This window comes from Pelophylax lessonae (genome assembly GCF_965119305.1).
Source record: "Pelophylax lessonae genome assembly, chromosome: 1".
NCBI lineage: Eukaryota > Metazoa > Chordata > Amphibia > Anura > Ranidae > Pelophylax > Pelophylax lessonae.
This window is the reverse complement of record NC_138768.1, coordinates 796,882,152-796,903,319: the sequence shown is the minus strand read 5'-3', so window position 1 is coordinate 796,903,319 and position 21,168 is coordinate 796,882,152. Positions and strand designations below refer to the sequence as shown.

Below are 21,168 nucleotides of genomic sequence, written 5' to 3'. Positions count from 1 at the left end.
ATATATATATATATATATATATATATATATATATATATATATATATATATAACATACACATACATACATACATACATACACACACATACATATATACATACACAATATGTTTTTTTTTTTTTATTTCTCTCCAATCTAAAAAATACTGCGAACACATGCGAAGCACATTTTTTGACCTCATGCGGCATTGAATGTTCTGCAAATGGAAAGTCAACAGCACTTATACAAACCAAGAAAGGAGTCAAAACAGAGCAAGTGATTACATAAAACACACAGATTTTATCTTCTTAGATTAGACAAAGCACCAAAACTAAAGGCTCGTACACACTTGGCGGAAATCGGACGAAATATCCTCCGATTTTTCTCTCTCGCGTTCATAACCGTTTTTAGTTGACAGTGCATACTGCATAAATGTTCACAAAATTTCTCGTCCGATTTTAAATTTTTTTTGGGACATTTGTACCTAGACTTCCGGGTTGTCAGCAACTTCAGATCATGCGCAGTCTTTCGTATCCGATTTTTCATGGACGTACTGCATACACATTAAACGAAAACTGGTTGTCTGGGACGGATGATTAAAATTTTAGTGTTTGTCCTTCCGTTTTTTTTTCGTTGAAAAGGTCGGCATCGGCTGCTGAAAGTTGTGTACACACTAGCTGAAAATCATACGATTTTACCTCGGACGGGAATTTTCGGCAGATTTTCTACTATTATGTACCCCACTTAAGGTCCGCATAGTAATTAGTCACACTACTCTAGTTTTGCATAGACATGGTTAGAATTTAGGCTGCAGATACATTGACAGATCAAATAGTTTTTCAGTTCTTCAGAAATATTTTCCAACCTGATCGCAGAAAAAAAAAAATATTGAATGATGCAGGTAATCATATGCTGTAATTTCTCCAAAGTGACACTTCTGGGGTCTGTAAAATATGTTGCGCAGGTAAACACTGATGCTGAGAAGTACAGGGTATACAACCATTCACTTTCATGGCCAAATGTACACCCCAAGGTACAGCTCCTGAGCAGCAGAAAACTACTCTTTTTTTTTTTTATAACAAAAGTCCATGTGTATGAGGCCTTATTATACTACATTACCAAAGTGCTCTATTATTTTTTTGCAGTTGAAATATTTTAGTAATCCTAGTACTATTTATTTAAAGAGCAGAAAGCATTAACAACATTTAACATGGTCCGAATTGGTCGTTCACAGATTATATTCCACAGAGTGCAATCAGATTGGTTGCCATGTTTTAAGCCCCGTACACACTGGCCAAATGCCTGGCGACATTGCTGGTGCAATAAAAACCAGCCGATATTTGGCCCGTGTGTATGGCACCCGGTCTGACAGAAGCCGGCCATTCAGCTGGCTTCTGTCGGATGTGCTTGCTGGAAGACCAGCAGCCGACCAGCTCCAGATAAGCGCTGTCAGCCAATGGCTGAAAGGGCTGACCGAAGTATTCTGGCGGGGAGGCTGTCCCCTGTCAGTACAGCGATCTCCCCCGCTGACCTGTTGTGTTCTAACATTGGATTGTTAGTACAGCAGCTCCGACCAGAGCTGCCAAATTTTTTTCCGTTCAACCCACTATCCATCAACAGAAGGTAGGGGACATCATCCACCGGTCACCTCAACTAATCAGAGGAGGCTTTGTATTCATTCAGAACAAACACAAATCTCCCTGTGAAAAGAATCAGTAGCACTTACCCTTTCTCAATTTTGTTGTAGGTGCGAGATTGGAAGGCTCTATCCCATTGTTGCTTTTTATGAAACTATCTTTCTTGCTTATAAAAAATAATAATAAATATACACACACACACACATACATTATATATATATATATATATATACACATATATATATACATATATATATATATATATATATATATATATATATATATATATATATATATATACACACACACACATATACACACACACATAATATATATATATATATATATATATATATATATATATATATACATATATATATATATATACATACATATAAATACACATACACACACACATACACACACATACATATATACATACACACACACACACACACACACACACACACACACGTTTTACAAGCAGTCTTATATGATCCATGACTAACTGAACTTTGTACATCATTACTGCACTTTGTTTCACTTGAATGTGCCTGACAGCGTTTAAATGTGAGATCCCTACAATTAGCTACGGGAGCCAGCGTGGCACAATTTTAGAAGGCCGACAATTACAGTCCATCGGATCATTTAAAAAGGAGTTAGAGCAATGCTACAACTAAGCAGTAAATGTGTTCACTAAATAGAAGCACCAGTAACACACATCAGGTTTCTGCGTAGTCCTGACACAAACAGGTAAAGGGACTTTCTTTGATCAGGAAGTGCCAGCAGACAATACCTTTTGTACTTTCTGTGGATTGCTCTGCTGGGTGTCACGAGGAGGGACCTTTCCAAAAATCTTCCAGCCAAGGTCGTTGGGTTTTTCCGCTTGTATGCTTTTTTTTCTGGCAAATATATTTCTGGGAAAAAAAAAAAACACATTAAAAAGTAGCCAAATTAGTTTGCTTCAATTGTCATATTTGGCAAATTTTAAAATCAATTGTAAGAAGTCTTTTGGCACTTTTTTTTGCAAAGGTAAGAATCACAAGAGTAGCCCAGACATTTTGGGGGCTCGGCAATCCCCCTTTATCAGGGCTTGTAGTTGCGGAATAAAAAAAAAAAAAGAGAATAAAAAAAGAAGGTTAGCCATACATGTGTAGAGCTTGCCTGTTCAGCATATTTCTATTGTGGATGGCAGAATCTCTCCTATAGACTGTTGAAGCAGTCAAAATAACAGCTTAGTGATTGCTGCTGATAGGAAGCAGTCACTTTCCTGCCAATGATTTTCCAACAGGCTCAGTTGATTTTTAAATAGGCTTTTGCGGAGCTGGGGGGTGCAGGCAGGGCTACCCACAGCTTCAGACAAAATCAGCAGGAAACATAAAAATTTGAGCCATGCAGGACAGGTTTAAAGTGGCTGTAAAGGCTCAAGGTTTAATGGTCATGCATTCCAATGTATGAAGCAGCCTCTCCAATACTTACCTGAGCCCCATCTCGATCCAGCGATGTGCACGAGAGCAATGGCTCTCCCAGGTCTCTTCATCTTTACTGTCTGAAACAGCAGCAGAAGCCATTGGCACCTGTTACTGTCAATCACAGCCGGTGAGCCAATTAAGCGAGTGGGGGGCAGGGCCAAGCTGCACTCTGTGTGAGAATGGCCACACGGAGCGGCGGCTTGGGAGCAACCCTGTTTGGGTGCCCCCATAGCAAGCTGCTTCTTATGGGGGCACTCAGCAGGAAGGAGGAGCCAGGAGCGCCATCCCCAAGAAGAGGAGGATCAAGGATACTACATGCAAAGCCACTGCACAGAGCAGGTAAGTATAACAAGTTTGCTATTTTTTAATCTTTCCTTTAATATCACTTTTAGTACAATAAATAGACAAAAATGGATAAAAAATAAATGATTCTGCTTTGTTAGAACAGAAATATATTTTTAATGGAAATAGAGAGCCCAGGAAAGTGCAGACCTGCCAAGGAAAAGACGGTACTGTCAGAGCATAGCAACTCTAAATTCTTAGAGCCGGTTCACACTGAGGCGATCCGACTTGCCGGGGCGACCTGTGAAGTCACGGTGCACAGCGTGCACTGCGACCTCGGAGAGACATGCACAGAATTCATATCATTGAAGTCAATGCAGGTCGCTCCAGGTCGCCCCAAAGTAGCTCAGGACCCTTTTTCTAAGTCGGAGCGACTTGTGTCGCTCCTATTAGAACGGGTCCTGTGCTAATCTATGGCAGGCGACCCACAGCGACTTGTCAGGCGACCAAGTCGCCCCAGTGTGAACCGGCTCTTAAACCCACATACCCAAAGATTATTAGAAGATATAAAAATTTACAACATTGTTTTTAAAATTACATCAGCATGATTTCTACACATAAAAAACAAATAAGTGCCATGGGCAACAACAGAGTTCTATCATCAGATAGGCTGCGAAATAAGGTCTGCAATACTGTGAAGCCCCCACAGAAATTAAACATACATGACGACAGTGGAGAGTAATAAATCTGCAATAAAAGAGGGTATAAATCATTACATAAAAGGGGAAATCTATCCCATAATAAAATGTAGGCCTCTCCATAATAGATGTATATTGTCTATTGTCCCCGGGGACTTCTGAATACAGCAAGAAAACCGGTCTATCAAGAACTGTAAAAGTCAGAGACAAAACAGAACTACAATTGACAAAAACTGAAATGAAATATTACCAAAGAATGTCAACATTATTATTATTATGAGTTCATCAGTATCTAGTTCCACACTTTAATATAATAGTACACAAGTAGTTATGACCGTATGGATAGGATGCCGGTGTTCTGGAAAACAATGAACCTCTGTATTCTAGAAACAGGATATTGTGCGTGCGATTCCACCCCATGCTGAGTAATAAAATATACTCATACCTGCAAAAAGTCTATTATGCAATGACTATACATTTCTTCTCTATGTACTCCTAAATACAAGATGGCAGGCGATTATCCTGATCATAAACCCAGGACATAATTTCAATTCCGGCCAATCAATGTTCTCTTTCAAAAGCAGCCAAATAGGCAACTTCTGGTCTTTGGGAAGCCCTCAATCCTAACCAACCACCTGCTAATAAGTCAAGGCTAAAGCCTAGTACACACGCAACGATTGTTGGCTGACCAATCGGCCGTCTTTTGTTCAGTGTTGTTTTGTTGGTTGGAATGTGCTCTAGACAGCACACGAATTTTATCGGCCAACAAAAACCAACTTCAGAAGTGATGTCATGTTCTGGTTTACTTTTCGTGTGTTTTTTCTTCACTGAGCATGCCCAGTCTTGCTCATCACATTTTTGTCTGCCGAAATCTGTACTGACTGATGAACAATCAGCCGTTCTGTTGACGGCCAACAAAAATTTTATAGCATCAGATTTTGTTCGGCCGAAAAGTCGCAGTCGGTTGTCGGAAGCACCATACTAACAAGCCGTCAATCGGCCGATCGGACGTTGGCCGAAAATTCACGACCAACAATCGTTGCATGTGTACGAGGCTTTACACTGGTGAAGCATGTTCAAAAACCTGCTCTGTTTTAGCCAATCCCCCCCCCCCCCCCAAGGGCCACTTATTTCGTCTTACTGTCTTATAAATATGGAGCGTAAAGTTCTTATTTATGGGCCCAACAGCCAATCCCATTACATGAAACTGGTCAGATTATGTTCATCCATGTTTTAGGTCTTAAGAGTTCCCTAGGGCAATGTCATCTCTTAATGAAGAACTGTATATGGCCACTATTCTTCAGAATCACAGCAGAGAAGGATAAGAAATGGGAAAAAGACAGCACTGTATCCATGAACCAATACTAGTTTTCGGACCTATGAAACCAGTCAGAATGACGAGGGCATGAGTGCACACCACAGTGAGCCCAAATAAAGTCCCCCAACAAGCAATTTTGCCATCCCACCTATTCAATAACTTACAGGAAGCATGCAGCACACCGGCAACATAAAAACGAACACACACACACACACTAAAAACCCAACCTATGTAAACCCCTGGTGTATACAGTATATAGGCCCATCAAAGTATACAGTATGTGAAGCTTCATTTTGTAAAACAACTCATTCAGTTGAACCACTTGCAGACCAGCCGCTGTAGTTATACTTCAGCAATTCGGCTCCATTACGCGAAACGACATACCTGTATGTCGCTTCGTGTAGCAGATAGTGGGGGCGTGTGCACGCGCCGATTGGCTAGAGGTCTGCCGGGCACCCGCATGGAGACAGAATGGCCGTCTGCTGATGTAAACACAGCAGACTGCTGTTCTGTCAGTGATGAACACAGGGATGCAGTGTTCCTCCTATTTAGGAACATAGGTCTCTGTGTTCATCCAGTGAGTAAATCCCCCACACAGTTAGAAAGCATCCCCTAGGCCCGAGATATGCAAACTGTGGTCTTACAGATGTTGCAGAACTAAAAGTCCCATGAGGCAAGACTGACAGCCATAAGCATGACACCCAGAGGCAGAGGCATGATGGGATTTGTAGTTTTGCAACAGATGGAGGGCTGCAGTTTGCATATCCCTGCCCATGGCACATATTTAACTTTTTGATCGCCCCTGCTGTTAACCCCTTCCCAGCCAGTGTCATTAGTACAGTAACAGTGCATATTTTTAGCACTGATCACTGTGGTAAGGTCACTGGTCTCCCCAAAAGTCTGTTAGGTGTCCGATCTGTCTGCCGCAATACTGTAGTCCCGGAAAAATAAAAAATATCGCTGATCACTGCCATTACTAGTAAAAATAAATAAATGACAAATCTTTCCCCCAGTGTGTAGACGCGATACCTTTTGTGCAAACCAATCAATATACACTTGTAATTTTTTTTACTAAAAATATGTAGCAGAATACCTATTGGCCTAAACTGATGAAAATTTTTGATTTTTTAGTCCCCATTCACACTAGCACGACTTTCAGGTGACTTGGTCGCCTGACAAGTCGTGGTGGGTCGCCCGCCATTGATTAGCACAGGACCCGTTCTAATAGGAGCGACACAAGTCGCTCAGACTTAGAAAAAGGGTCCTGTACTACTTTGGGGCGACATGCATTGACTTCAATGATATGAATTCCGTGCATGTCGCGCCGAGGTCGCCCCAGCAAGTAGCGTCGCCCCTGTCTGAACGGGGTCTGAGTTTTCTTTATTGGGAATGTTTTATAGCAGAAAGTAAAACATTTTTTTTTTTTGTTTATAGTGCAAAAAATATAAACTGTAGAGGTGATCAAATACTACCAAAAGAAAGCTCTATTCGTGAGAAAAAAAAGGACATTTTATTTGGGTACAGTGTCGCATGACCACGCAATTGTCAGTTAAAGTAAAGCAGTGCTGTATCACAAAATAAATGGCCTGTCATTAAGGGTATATGGTTTTACTGTAAATATACATGCAAGTATACACACACACACATATACATACATATATATACACATACACAAACACACACGTATATACATTACATATACATACACACCCATGCAACACTTTTTAATCAGAGTATAGCATCAAGTCAATTAAACTCCTGGGATACTGATCTGGTCAGTTAAGTAGCAGAGGGGGGTTGTTAATTTCATGAACACCAAAGAAGCTGAAACTGATTAACAGGGGCACTGGATGAGCAACAATGAGAAAACCCCCAAAAATAGAATGGTTTTACAGATGAAGGCCAATGACATTTTGTTTCCCTACTCATCTTTTCTGACGGTTTTTCACTAGTTTTGCATTTGGCTAGGGTCAGTGTCACTGCTGGTAGCAGGAGACAATACCTGCTCTCTATAAAGGTTGCACAGGCAGTCCAACTCCTCCAGGATGGCACATCAATACGTGCCATTGCCAAAAGGTTTGCTCTGTCTCCCACCACAGTCTCAGGAGCATGGAGGAGATTCCAGAGACAGGCAGTTATTCTAGGAGAGCTGGACAGGGCAGTAGAAGGGCCTTAACCCATCAGCAGGACTGGTATCTGCTCCTTTGTGCAAGGAGGAACAGGATGAGCACTGCCAGAGCCCTACAAACTGACCTCCAGCAGGCCACTGGTGTGACCGTCTCTGACCAAACAATCAGAAACAGACTTCATGAGGGTGGCCTGAGGGCCCAATGTCCTCTAGGGGACCCTGTGCTCACTACCAGGCACCGTGGACCTCGATTGGCATTTGCCATTGAACACCAGAATTGGCAGGTCTGCCACTGGAGCCCTGTGCTTTTCACAGATGAGAGCAGGTTCACCCTGAGCACATGAGACAGACGTGAAAGGGTCTGGAGAAGCCGTGGAAAATGTTATGCTGCCTGTAACATCGTTCAGCATGACCGGTTTGGTGGTGGTGGGTCAGTGATGGTCTGGGGAGGCATAGCCATGAAAAAAACACACAAACCTCTAAAGGCTACACAATGGCACCCTGACTGCCATTAGGTATTGGGATGAAATCCTTGTACCCATTGTCAGATCCTACACTGGTGCCGTGGGTCCTGGGTTCCTCCTGGTGCACGACAATGCCCAGCTTCATGTGGCGAGAGTATGCAGCCAGCTCATGGAGGATGAAATAATGGATACCATTGAATGGCCCCCACACTCACCTGACCTAAATCCAATAGAACACCTCTGGGACAATATGTTTTGGTCCATCCGACGGCGCCAGGTTTCACCTCAGTCTGTTCAGGAGCTCAGTAATGCCCTGGTTCAGATCTGGGTGGAAATAACCCAGGACACCATCCTTTGTCTCATTAGGAGCATGCCCCGATGTTGTCAGTCATGCATACAAACACGTGGGGGCCATACAAACTACTGAATATCATTTTGAGTTGCTGCAATTAAATTTCAGCAAAATGGACTAGCCTGCTGCATCATTTTTTCACTTTGATTTTGGGGGTGTCTTTGAATTCAGCCCCCTGTAGGGTGATAATTTTCATTTCCATCAAACGATGTGACATCCTTTTGCTGCCAACACATTACCCAGTCTATACGAGTATAGATATCCAGCATGATATTTTTCCCCATTGAGATCCGATGTATTTTCAAAGTGTTCCTTTAATTTTTTGAGCAGTGCAATGAGAAAGTGAATACACACATTTTTTGTTTTTTGTTAAAAAAGTTTGAAATATCTAATAAATTTTGTTCCACTTGTTGTTGATTCTTCACAAAAAATTAGTTTTATATCTTTATGTTTGAAGCCGGAAATGTGGCAAAAGTTCGAAAAGATCAAGGGGGCCGAATACTTTTGCAAGGCACTGTACATATACACAACAAAAAAATTATATTATTAGACCACTGGAGTACAGGCAGGATGTGCTCCCGTGTAGAATGAAAGAAGAAAAAACGGACCACCACGCTAGGATGGATGTCCTTCCATACTAGTGTGGTCAGTTTGAATAAGGAATGCAGAGAGCATGGAAGGATCACCAGTGATTTCACAGAAAGGAAGCAATGCAAAGAGGGCAGGATACTTTATTCACACAAGTACAATATAACACAACTGATATATGAAATGTTAGGATAACATACACTTTAAATTAGAACTATAGGAAAAAAATTTCCCTCATTGTGAAAAGAGTAAGGGAGGGTCATAACCCCTGTAGTCAGTTTATTTTTTGCCATCGGTGTCCTATTGGGGAGATTTCCCTTCACTTCCTGTCCCATAGCTAAACATGAAGTGAAAGGAAATCTGTGTGCAAATTAAGGGAATCCCCTCCCCCACCCAGGTCACCAGAGCTAGTGTCCCCATTGGAAAATGTCCCCTCTAATACTGTTGTGGGGACAACCCAAAATTTGGGGTTTTCTTTTACTTTTAATGATAATGGTAAACAGGACAAATTGAAAAGGTGAATCTTCCTAATGGGGGCACAGACAGAAATAAAAACTGACAGGCGTTCTAATACATCTCCATTGTATCAAAAAAAAAAAAAAGTTGTGCCTTTAGGTGCATTTTATGATGCAACTTGGGTCACCCTGAAACACATGACAATGGCAATAACATTGCAATGGCTCCCATTCAAATCTATGCAGCACAGCCTTACAGCCGTATGGGAAAGGGTCCTGTGCTACTTTGGTGCGATTTACAGTGTGATTTGGCCCCGCAGAATATGCAAACCACATCGAAAAACGCAAGCAAAGTTGCATCAAATTCACACTACATAATTGCTCTGCAAATAGTGTCCAAATCAGTTCACAGTGGTGTGAACCGAGCATTAAAAAAAAAAAAAAAAGGCCAAATCGGTTTAGCTAGGATGAGCCAACATAGTATATACACTACAGTATCCGTAACAAGGTTTCCTTCAAAAGGTATTCATAAAATATATATCCATCTATAAATTCCTTCACTTATTACAGTTTCTCTCCTAGTTCTACAAATTGAGATCCCTCCCAATTCTGATGAGGTTTTGCCAGTGAAATATCCAGAGTTTAATCTCCCTTTGTGTCTGAATGAAATAAAAAAATACAATTCAGTGTAGTTATGCCCAGAGGCTGTCACCATCTGCGGTGGTTAGATGGAGATCTGACAACACACAGCCAGAAAATATCGGTTCTAACAATTTGCTAAATACAGCATTCCATTTCATTTGTACAGCAGTCCATCCACAATGCAGTAGGGAGGGACGTAGATCCTTTACGTGGAAGAAGAAGGGTGTGAAGAGTATTTCCTAAACGTGGAACTGTGTTCTGTCCTATAGCAGGAAATATAAACAGGGTGCAGTGTCACTGAGGCCAAGCCACTTATCCAAGTTGAACAATGACTGTAAAATCTCCTGCAGCAAAAGACAAAGCAATCTAGCAAACAAATGGAGAGTCCAAACAAATGGTGTTTATGGAAACGTGCTGAATGCCTAACTCCTATTGTTTCCTACATTCCTACATAGGACAGGTAGCAGCAAAAGTCCTACATGAAATATGCAAAATACAAACCTACAGAAAAAAAAAAAAAAAAGATGCAGACCTGTGGCTTTGTGATCAGGAGATTTCAAATCTGCATTCAGTGTGAACAGGGGCTTATAATCTAAAATCATGTGTAGTAAGTAATTTGTAATATCTATTTTTCAGGAGGTTTTTGGCCTTCCTTTTTAGAAAAAAAAATAAATAAAAACAATTTGTATTAAAATACTTATTTTTTTTGTTAGAATTTTATATTATAGCATCACTATTGGATTGTATTGGTCTAAAAAGTGTTGGCCTGGTCGAACTGCAGAATGCATATAAAACCGAGCAGCAGTTTAAACTAATTGCTCTGAATAGGTTAAAAAGGGTTACAAGGCTTCTTTTTTTTTTTATATAAAAATAAAAACATACCTATACTTACCTGCTCTGTGCAATTGTTTTGCACAGAGAAGCCCTGATCCTCCTCTTTTGGGGTGCCCCACCGGCGCTCCAGGCCCCCTCTTCATCAGGCGCCCCAACGGCAAGCTGCTTTCACTGGGGACTCCTGTGCAGGCTTACTCCCGAGTCCCACTGCTGCGTCCATTGACACAGACAGCGGGACACGCCCCCCCCCCCAATTCCGAGTCAATGGATTTGATTGACAGCAGTGGGAGCCAATGGCTCCTGCTGCTATCAATCTGTCCACTGAGGAGAGAGACAGCAGTTGGAGCTACTGCACTCGTGTACTTCGCTGGATTGGGCTTAGGTAAGTAAAAGGGGGGTCTGGGGGGAGCTGCAGTACAGAAGGTTTTTCTTCTTAATGCATAGAATGCATGAAAGTGAAAAACATTTGAGGCTTTACAACCACTTTAAGCTGTTTTCTGTGTCCCATTCAAGAGATTTTCCTTCATTTCCTTTTTACTGACAAGGAGTGAGATCTCTTCAGGTAAAGAAAATCTTCTCTAGTTGTCACTGGAACAAGTGTCCCCATTGGAAGAAATTGCCTCTATTCCTGTTCCAGGGATTAGTCAAAATGTAATATTTTCTCTCACCTTCAGCCCTGCTGAATGAGGTCAAATAGCAAAAGGTGAACAGCTCTAGCAGAAACACAGAGAGAAATAAGAATTTAACCAGAGTTTCTAACCCTTCTACACTATTCAAAAAAAAAAACAAAAATGACTTTAGATACACTTTAATGCGTTCCATAAAAGTCTGCCAACAATAGCATAAACCGGGTCATGTATTTGTTCTTGTATTTAATAACAAGATTAAAGTTTAATTACGACTTGGCAGGCAATCGTGGATCACACAAATGTTTCTGGGACAATTGTGTAACAATAGGACAGTGCAAGGAACATTACAGCAGATCACCTCCATACTTAAAGCGGAGTTCCCGGGCACAAAAATCGATATTTTTTTGTGCCCGTCCGCTTCTTCACCTTCACCTGAAAAGGAATTGGATAGTTAGGTTTTTTTTTTTTTTTTTAAAACTCACCTTGTAATTGAAGATCGAAAATACTCACCTCAATGTACTTCCTCCCTCTGTGCCGCGGCTCCTCCGTCACTTCCTCCTTCGCGATGATTCCTGGGAGCTGAACGTCATCGCTCCCAGGAATCAATTCGACGGCACCGGCCCCGCTCGTCACTTCCGGGGCGACGCAGCATTCCCCTGCTAAACAGCTTCTGGGCATGCCCAGAAGCTGTGGAGGAATGCGGCGCTGCGCCTGAAGTGACGAGAGGGGCCGGTGCAGGCGCATTCTGGGAGAAGAGGACGCGGAAGAAGACGCGGAAGAGGATCGCGCCGGCTTCAGCTGCCCACAAGAGAGATGGAAACGCTGTGGAAGAAATTTTATAAGTGAGTATTTCTTCTAAAAGGTAAGTGCGAACCGGGACAGATCAGAGGCTAGCCATTGTGGAATGTGCTAGCCCTGACTGTCCCGGGGGTATGTTCATTGAAAAAATGCTTTCTGTGCCCGGAACTCCTCTTTAAGGTTCTAAACATCAGCTCATCCCCCACAGCTATTGCCTTTTGTATCAATTGACCCTCCCTTTTAGATTGTAAGCTCTAACGAGCAGGGCCTTCTGATTCCTTTTGTTCCAAATTGTAGTGTAACTGTATTGTCTGCCTTCATTTTGTTAAGCGCTGCGCAAACTGTTGGCGCTATATAAATCCTGTATAATAATAATAAACGGTATCTATGCAGACTTTTTATAACAACAATAAAAAAAAAATCTTACAACTAATCATTTTGGTGTTCTTAAAGTGTATCTTAAAAAGAGAAGTATGGCCAAAGTTTTTTTGGTTATTTGACTTGAGGGTCACAGGAGTGAATTTTTGCTCTCCTGCAACCTAGAGTCCATTGAGAGCGGAGCAGAGCCACTCCAGTCTCTGGAAGGATCCCAACAATATTAGGAGGGACTTTACTAGCCGGGCTGAGTGACGTCAGACGCCCCATCGGCGCCTGTACTCACTCAGTTGGGGGATATTTAAACCAGACCGACAAAGCTGTAAAGCCCCGTACACACGATCAGATTATCGAACGATCTGTCGTCCGTTTTTTGTCGCATGCTTGTCTGATGTGGAAAGTGAAGAGGTTATTTTCATACGAATTTTCCCGTACGACAGAATTCTACTTCAGAAGTGATGTCATGTGGATTGCTTTCTTTGTGTTCTTTCGTCTCTGAGCATGCCTAGTCTTGCTCATAAGATTTTTCCCCGTCGAAATCTGTACTAATGAGACGAAAATCGGACGGGTTTTGACGGAGGACAAAAATTTTATAGCCTGCACACCAGATTTTTTCTGCCGAAAAGTCGGAGTCGGTTGTCGGAGGCATCATACTAACAAGACGAAGATCGGCAGATCGGTTGTCGTACGAATTTTCCCTTCCGAATTTCTTATCGTGTGTACGGGCCTCAAGTCTGACTACCAAGCGGGGACTACTTCGCCCCAGTGTGAGGACCGGGACCCTTGTTTCCCAGGGGAAGACTACTTTAACACATAGCGCTATCAGATATGTAAGAGGCGGGTACCCCCATAGGCTATAACAAGTGCAGCCTGCAACTAGCTTTATATGATTTCCATCTATATTATTCCCTTCTTATATGCCCATCATTTTTTGAATTTAGATTGTGAAGCTGCCACAGTTACCATAACCCTTGGAGACATCGTGGGATATCATAATACGTGGAGGGATACAGGCTCGCCCATTTTGCCCCACTCTAACTATTTTGTGTTACTACACTGCGATTTATATATTACCGTTTCTCATATTGGACCTTGGTAGGGGGGAAATCTCTTTATGGCCTACAGGCACGTCATTTCATTATACTACCATGCATTTAGGAATCCATTTGGATGTTAGTAGATTATATATATATATATATATATATATATATATATATATATATATATATATATATATATATATATATATATATATATATATATATATATATATATATATATATATATATATATATATATATCTTGTACAAACAGGTCTGAAAACTTTCTCCACCTTAAATATCCCCACACCTCCATCTGGTTTGGGCTTTAGCCGATTTGATGTTTTTGGATAGTTCAATGTATTTTGCAACATTTGAGCTATTATTGGTAAGATGATATATAGAGTTTTGGACATACACATGTGTGTGCGGCTTTTGCCGTACACACGTGTATCAGAGCATTGCTTTGTTGAAATTGGGCCTTGTTGTATGACCCCCTCATGCATGTCCCCTTTTTTCTCTTGAACATTGAACGATATTCTCCAGAAGAAGCGCGGTAGCGCGAAACATGTAGAGAACGTTATCTTTACAGTGAATCGACTGCACTTTTGGAAAACTGACCATCAAACCAATTCACTAAATAGTTCTAGCAATAGAACATATGGTTTCCGTCTTTGCTTATTCTGAATTGTGTGGTATTGTGGGGTTCAAGTTCACCTGTGGTTACTAACAATTTTTGAGTCATAATATTGCACATACATTTTTTATAACAATGCTCTTTGTATATGTTCTAAACAATTTTAATATTTTTTGAATAAAATTACAGTTTTTACGACATTGTGTCATGGTAATGTGCCAGTAAAGTCCACTTTGAGAGTGCTATCTTTTTCTCATCCCAACAATATTGTCAGGATCCCCTTGGCTGCCCAGTTACCAGCCGTCTCCACCTCTGGAGCGGATGAGAGACAGAACCAGCTGCACCCAACAACTCTTCTGCTCAGTGGTAAACTGATGGTCACTGCTCTTCCTTCTAAAAACACGTAGAACCAAGCTATCAGTGGTCATGTGATGGCTCAGTTCTGGATCTTAGAGCCAACGTAAGAAAACAAGAGCCTTATGCTGGCCATACACTAGCCGAAAAATTGCTGGAAAACCTGTCATTTGGTCCGTACGTTCGTTTTTCGTCTAAGTAATGGGCACAAATAGAAAATCGGTTTTAACTTTTCAGAGCTGAAAAATTGAAGGAAGCATTTGGAAAATTCTGCCAAACAAACGATAAATTGAAAGGTTAATGTGTTTCTCACCCAAACTGTTTGCATTAGGCATATGTGACAATATGAACGAAAAACGGATTCATTTATGTCCATAGAACAATTTATCGGTCATCACATGATTGCATGATCGTCTGCTCTCACGGCCCTTTGTTTGCATGATTTTTCGCATAGTGTAGTGTATGGCCAGCATTAAACAAGTGCTGCATCATAAAGAGTATGAAGGGTTTTTTTTTTATTTTTAATTTTTTTAACTCCTACTTCTCCATTAGTGCCAGTTCACACTACTGCGATGCGGGAACGCTGAGAATCGACTGCATGTTCACACTGCCATATGCGAATCGCTGGGGGTGTCAATTCAAAGTTAATGACACCCACAGATCAGCTCGCATATCGCAGTGCGATCTGACATTTCGCACAGGAAACGGATCGCACTGGTATGAACCACCATGCGATCCGATTCTGCTGCGGACCAAAAAAAGGGTCCTGTGCGTGTTCAATGCGATTCAAATGCAAATTCAGCCATACAATCTGTATGGCTGAATTGGCACCACACAGACATCGCATGCAACAGAAGGCAAATTTTCAACACAACATGACTGTCAAGGGTTTGTTGAACCCATTTAGAAACCTACTGGGTAGTGTGGAAAAGCATTGAGTGAATGGTGAATGAAAACAGGACATTGCCTTTTGTCAATCAATTATAAATTCATACATTAGTAGAGTTAGCCACTTCACTTAGGCCACATTCAGATCTCCATCTTACTTCACAAAAAACTATAATACCCTCCCATTAATTTGGCCAACTATAGAAGCTCTCACATGGTGACTCATGAAGTACATGAAGAAATGCAGTCTCCATTCCACTGAATTTACCATCACAGGCAAGTGGAACACTGTTCACCAATGTTAACGTATGCCCAATACATGACCAACTATTGCCAAAATTCTATGTTTCCCGATGCCCTGTGTGGCAAAAAACAAAACCGCAACAAAATAAAATTACCAGCTTAACTTACCAGCCAGCTTGAAAGAAACCAAACTGACCCGTTTTTTTTTGGTGAGGGAACACACTGGTCACCTTCACTGCTATTGTGCTATGCTGGGTGTCCAGAGCGCCCCTGAGCCATTAAGGAGTGGGCTGCCTCCAAGCATACCTGCCCTCCATCTATCCATTATTTTATATGTGCTTCTATTATAGAGGACTGCAGATAATACTGGGGTGACATGACGTGGTCTCTGCAGCTTACACATGTATTTGTAAATGTGTGCAAACTAAACCCCGGTTTTGCACGTGAACTGTTAGACAGGACATTTTGGTTTGTTGCAGGCTGGCAAGTTGAGCTGGAAATGTTTCTTTGTTGTGGTTTGTGACATGTGTCACCCTTCAATGTGCTCCTTGCCGTTAGGGAAAAAGTTATAGTTTGGGGCAGTTGCCATTTCTTTGTACCGTGATCAGCAAAGCTAGCAACCCTCATTAAATTGTTGCTTGATCCTGCTCAACCCATCTGATTTAGCCCGCAACCTCAAACCCTTGGCAACCCGCAGAGCCTCCTTTGGGTGCACGCTGCTCTAATGACGGATTGCTTATCCTCTATAATCTCAGCAGCTATCATACAAAAGTCACTATTGCAGACCGCTCCCCGCTCTTCGAGTGGATTACATCTAGTGGCATCCATACAGGGGTTCCGAGTCAAAGTTGTGCGATGAGCTTGGTGTCCTTCCAGGAGCAGGTGAGTGCACTATGTGCCACTTTGCTTAAAGTGTTACTAAAACCACAACAGTAAAACCAGTCTGCATATGCAGTAGAGCATGCTTGTTATATCCACTGTGGAACCTAAGGGATTAATGCACTGCTTTGTGTAAAAAGGCTGTTTGATCCTGTCTTCTCCGATTCTTCCACTCTCCCCAATCTATCTCCTGACAGTACAGAGCCTTGGGGGCAATCTGCACATGCTCAGTTTGGTGTGTACTGAGATATATATATATATATATATATATATATATATATATATATATATATATATATATATATATATTATATATATATATATATATATTTTTTTTTTTTCTTGGGAGGGTGCATGTGGTCAGCACAGGACCAATCAGCACTGTCCAGACTGAAGAGTCAGGGGTCCTGCAGCCTCATTGGACAGTCACAGGAGAATGAAAACTCCTCCTACAAGCTTTAACCAGACACTGATAGAAGTCACCAGACTGCTATATATATATATATCTGAAGAGAAAAGTTAATTAGCAGTTTATATTTGCTAAAACTATTGCATTTATTGCATGTCCATGTTCTGTGTACTGTGGGAGACCAGATATAGTGACTGCAGGGTGCTGGGTTTAGGGACACTTTAAAGATTTAATGCACTACTAGGGCATGCACGTCCCTGGTCTTGTGGTTTTATTTAGAATGTCCACAGTCATTGTTTTGGCAGCTCCAGGGATTACTGCAAAGATCCTGATATTGTAAAGGCTGCAAAACAGGTTCAGATCTTTGTCTTGTCACACAATGGTGATCTGGTTAATAAAAAAAAAATAATAATTTTTGTGATTAAACAGTGGGTAAACATCAAACAGAGATTGGTCCCATGGAAAATGATGATCCTGATTGTTGTTTAAATAATTCATCATGACTGCTCAGGCATGGAGCACAGCATTGTAGTAGGTGCTGCATGTATATGTACAGACTTCCGAGGGCTAGAGAGGACGATTGTAAAGCCGGCCTTTAATTTTCTATTGCCTTCTAGGTAACTACCATAGTCCACTTCTATTGCACACAAGAGGTGTGCTTTATAGGGAACAGCAGTTCACACCAGAAAGTCTGAGGGCCAGTTCACACTGGCGATGCGGGAACCCTGCGAATCCACTGCGGATTCCAATATCGCACCCGACTTGCAGGCAGTTCACACTGCCATATGCAAACTGCTGGGAGTGTCAATACAAAGTTGATGACACCCCCAGATTAGTTTGCATATCGCAGTGTGAAATGTCAATTCGGAAAGTAATGGGATTGTATGGGTGTTCACACCCAAGAGATCAGATTCTAGTGTGGACCAAAAAAAAATCGTCCTGCACGACTTTGGTCCGAATGCAATGCAAATTCATCCACACAATCTGTATGGCTAAATTCGCATTGCATGCGATTTGTACAGCGGTGCGGTGCGAATCACATGCAATGTCTTCCATCGCACCACTGTGAACCGACCCTGAAAATTGGGCTCATGTCACATTAAATCAGTCACCGGTGATAACTTGCAGGTGACAGAATTAAAGACTCCGCTTACCTTCTCCTAAAGCACTGCTCCATCAGCACCCAACCAAGGTAGTGATTGATGATCTGCAGGAGGACACAGCAAATGAAGGAGCACCTTTTATCAGGGACAGTACCAGCTGCATTTTTAATTCTGTCAATGGTTAACTACTCCTCTCCTCCTTTGGGAAATGAACTCCTTACCCCCTTGACTTGAGAAAAGCAGGCACTCCCAAAATCTATTTTCTCCATCATGAATATAGGCCAACAATTGGAGTTAGTGACAAAGTTAATTAAGCCTTATATGAACACTAAATACAATAGTTCCATTGGCTAACCAAGTTATCTACAAGGAGCAAAAGGAATATGGATCTACATAAAATGAAAGCAGTAAACAGGGTGAAAGTCTAACTGCAATGAGCACAGCTCAGTGACAAGAAAGATGAAGTTTGTGCTATGCAGCCAACAGCAACACCAAGTATAACACTGAGCAATATAGGTAACCAAAAGCATTCATGATTTATCCTTCCATAAAAGCCACTGGTTAATAAGTAATGTGTCAAAACTAAATTGCAGTGAGTGTAATGCTACAGTGATTTTTCTGCCTTTTATTTTTTTTTAAGGTGGAATTCAGGTCCAATTTAAAGTGGTTTTAAAGTCATGTGTTTAATTTTGCTTTCATGCATTTTATGCAGCTCAACCCCCAGCTGCCCCCCCCCCCCCAGAGCTCTCCTAATCACAATCTAGCAATGTGCACAAGAGCAGGGTCTCTCTATTGGTTCACATAGCCAATCAACGCCAGTCAGCCAATGAGGCAAAAGCTGGGGGGGCATGGCCGAGCCACGCTCCGTGTGAATGGACAATGCCCATTCACAGGAGCGCGGCTCATGAGAGAGCCTGCTTGTGTGCCCCCATGGCAAGAGGCTTTCTATTGGGGGCACTTGGCAGAGGGGCAGGTAACCCAAGAAGAAGAGGATCGAGGCTGCTCTGTGCAAAACCATTGCACAGGGCAGGTAAGTATGACATGTTTGTAATTTTTATATATATTTTTAATGCCTTTAGAGTAGAGTAATTTTAAATAAACAATCACCTAGGTGGATTCTGCATCTTCCCCCCCCCCCCCCCACTGCCTCTAAGCCCGAGAACTGAGCAGTCAAAGAACACAGATCGCTTGGTTCTTGGTCTTCAGTGAGCAGAGAGCCAGTGACTGCCATTCAGAAACCGCTGTTTACCATTCAATATTAAATTATATATACACACATACACACACACACATCGCCGCGGCAAAGTCACCCAGAAGTGGGAGCGGGTACCTGTCAAAAAACCTGCTCCCCCCCGAAAGGTGCCAAATGTGGAAGCGGAAGGGGTGGGGGGGGAATCAAACAAGCAGAGCGTCCCCTTTTGCGTGGAGCTCCGCTTTAAACAGCCACTTCTATTCTCCACTGAATGTCCGTGCGACAATCGAGGAGCAAAGTATTATTTTAAAAAGAGAGATACACATTTAGAAATACTGAAAATTTTGGAAATTTCCTTAAAATGTTTAAATGTATATGAGATTTTAGCGATTGAGGCAATATATACTTTTAAATAACCCATACTAAGAAAAAAAAAAAAAAAAAAAAAAAAAGAGGTATGGGGCGAATGGGGGGACTTGCAAAATTTTTGGAGGAGATTATCGCCTGATCTGGACATTTTCAGACAAAAAACAGGATTAACAATGGCAAGAAGCTGCTATTCTTTCGGTGGAGATGAACTGTCCTATCTTAAAGCGGAAGTAAACCCATCGATTTGATAGTTTCAAAAAAAGAGTTTAATATTCCCGGCATGCCGGAAATGCTAGCTGTCACATTGGTTGCGCTCTCAACAAAACTGTCAGACCATCCAATGGCTGGTGGCATAACTTATCACATGTGCAGCATCAAGGCAGTTGCAAATTAAACAGAGGCTAAGATGGCAGCTTCCTTGGTTGAAACCGATAGGGGGGTTTACTTCCACTTCAAGTGGAGTACGCATTTTAACCACTTTCGGACCGGCTAATGTAAATGTCCATAGCCAGTTCACAAGCGTATACCGGGCTGGTGCCTGCAGGCATTAAGCCATAATTTTTTTTTAACTGCAGGAGTTTCTCTATATTGTAAAAGCGATCTCACCAGAGAAACCAGAACTGAAGCCGGCAATTCCACTAGCTTACCATAGAGCTCATTGGGGACCAGAATGTCCTGATCTAAAAAGGCCCGGTCTTAAAGTGGTTGTAAAGCCTAAACATTTTTCACCTTCACCTTTCACCAAATGTTTGGCTGTCAGCATCCCCCCTCACCCCTCTTTTACTTACCGGAGCCCTCATTCGGTCCAGCGCCGTGCACATCTGCAGCTCTTCTCTCTCCTCACTCACCCAGTGCTGTCAATCAAAGACAGTGACGAGGGAGCAGGAGGCGGGGTCGAGTCCCACTCTGTGTCAATGGACGCTGCAGCGGGGCTCGGGTCCGAACGTGCACGAATGCCCTCATGGGAAGCGGCTTCCTATGGGGACACTGGGCATGGGACACTGGCCTGAAGTGCCGGTGGGGGACCTGAAAATAGAAGGTTTGCAGCCGCTCTGTGCAGAGCAGGTAGGTAAAGACAGGTATGGGATTTTATTTTTTTTTTTTAATTTATCTTTACAATCACTTTAAAGTGGTTAAGGGACAGTCAGCTGACAAACAGGTCTTCAGAAGCCCATTTAAGTCTACAGCCAGAGTGAAGCGCCCCCCTGGTCTAGGCTCTCTCAGAACTTTCCTAACCCTGAGACCATATGAAGTTGACTATACACTTTACAATCTGAGTGTATACAGTAAACCCCCGCTCCATCGCGGTTCAGTTTTTGCGGTCCCGGTATATTGCGTTTTTTTTTGTAATGTTATTTTACTATATAAATCATTAAAAATGAAATATTTGTGTGTTTTCCATA

At 42.0% G+C, this 21,168-nt stretch overlaps 1 protein-coding gene across 2 annotated transcripts in view; it reads right to left on the bottom strand.

The window, feature by feature from the left end:
- The window catches only part of TBC1D14 (TBC1 domain family member 14), a 242,555-nt gene that overhangs the window by 101,444 nt on the left and 119,943 nt on the right, over positions 1 to 21,168 (bottom strand). For both annotated transcript variants that reach the window (XM_082261399.1, XM_082261400.1), the window contains one exon: positions 2,413 to 2,533. In XM_082261399.1, coding sequence (XP_082117525.1) covers positions 2,413 to 2,533 — 121 coding nt within the window. The remainder of the gene's footprint in view (positions 1 to 2,412; positions 2,534 to 21,168) is intronic.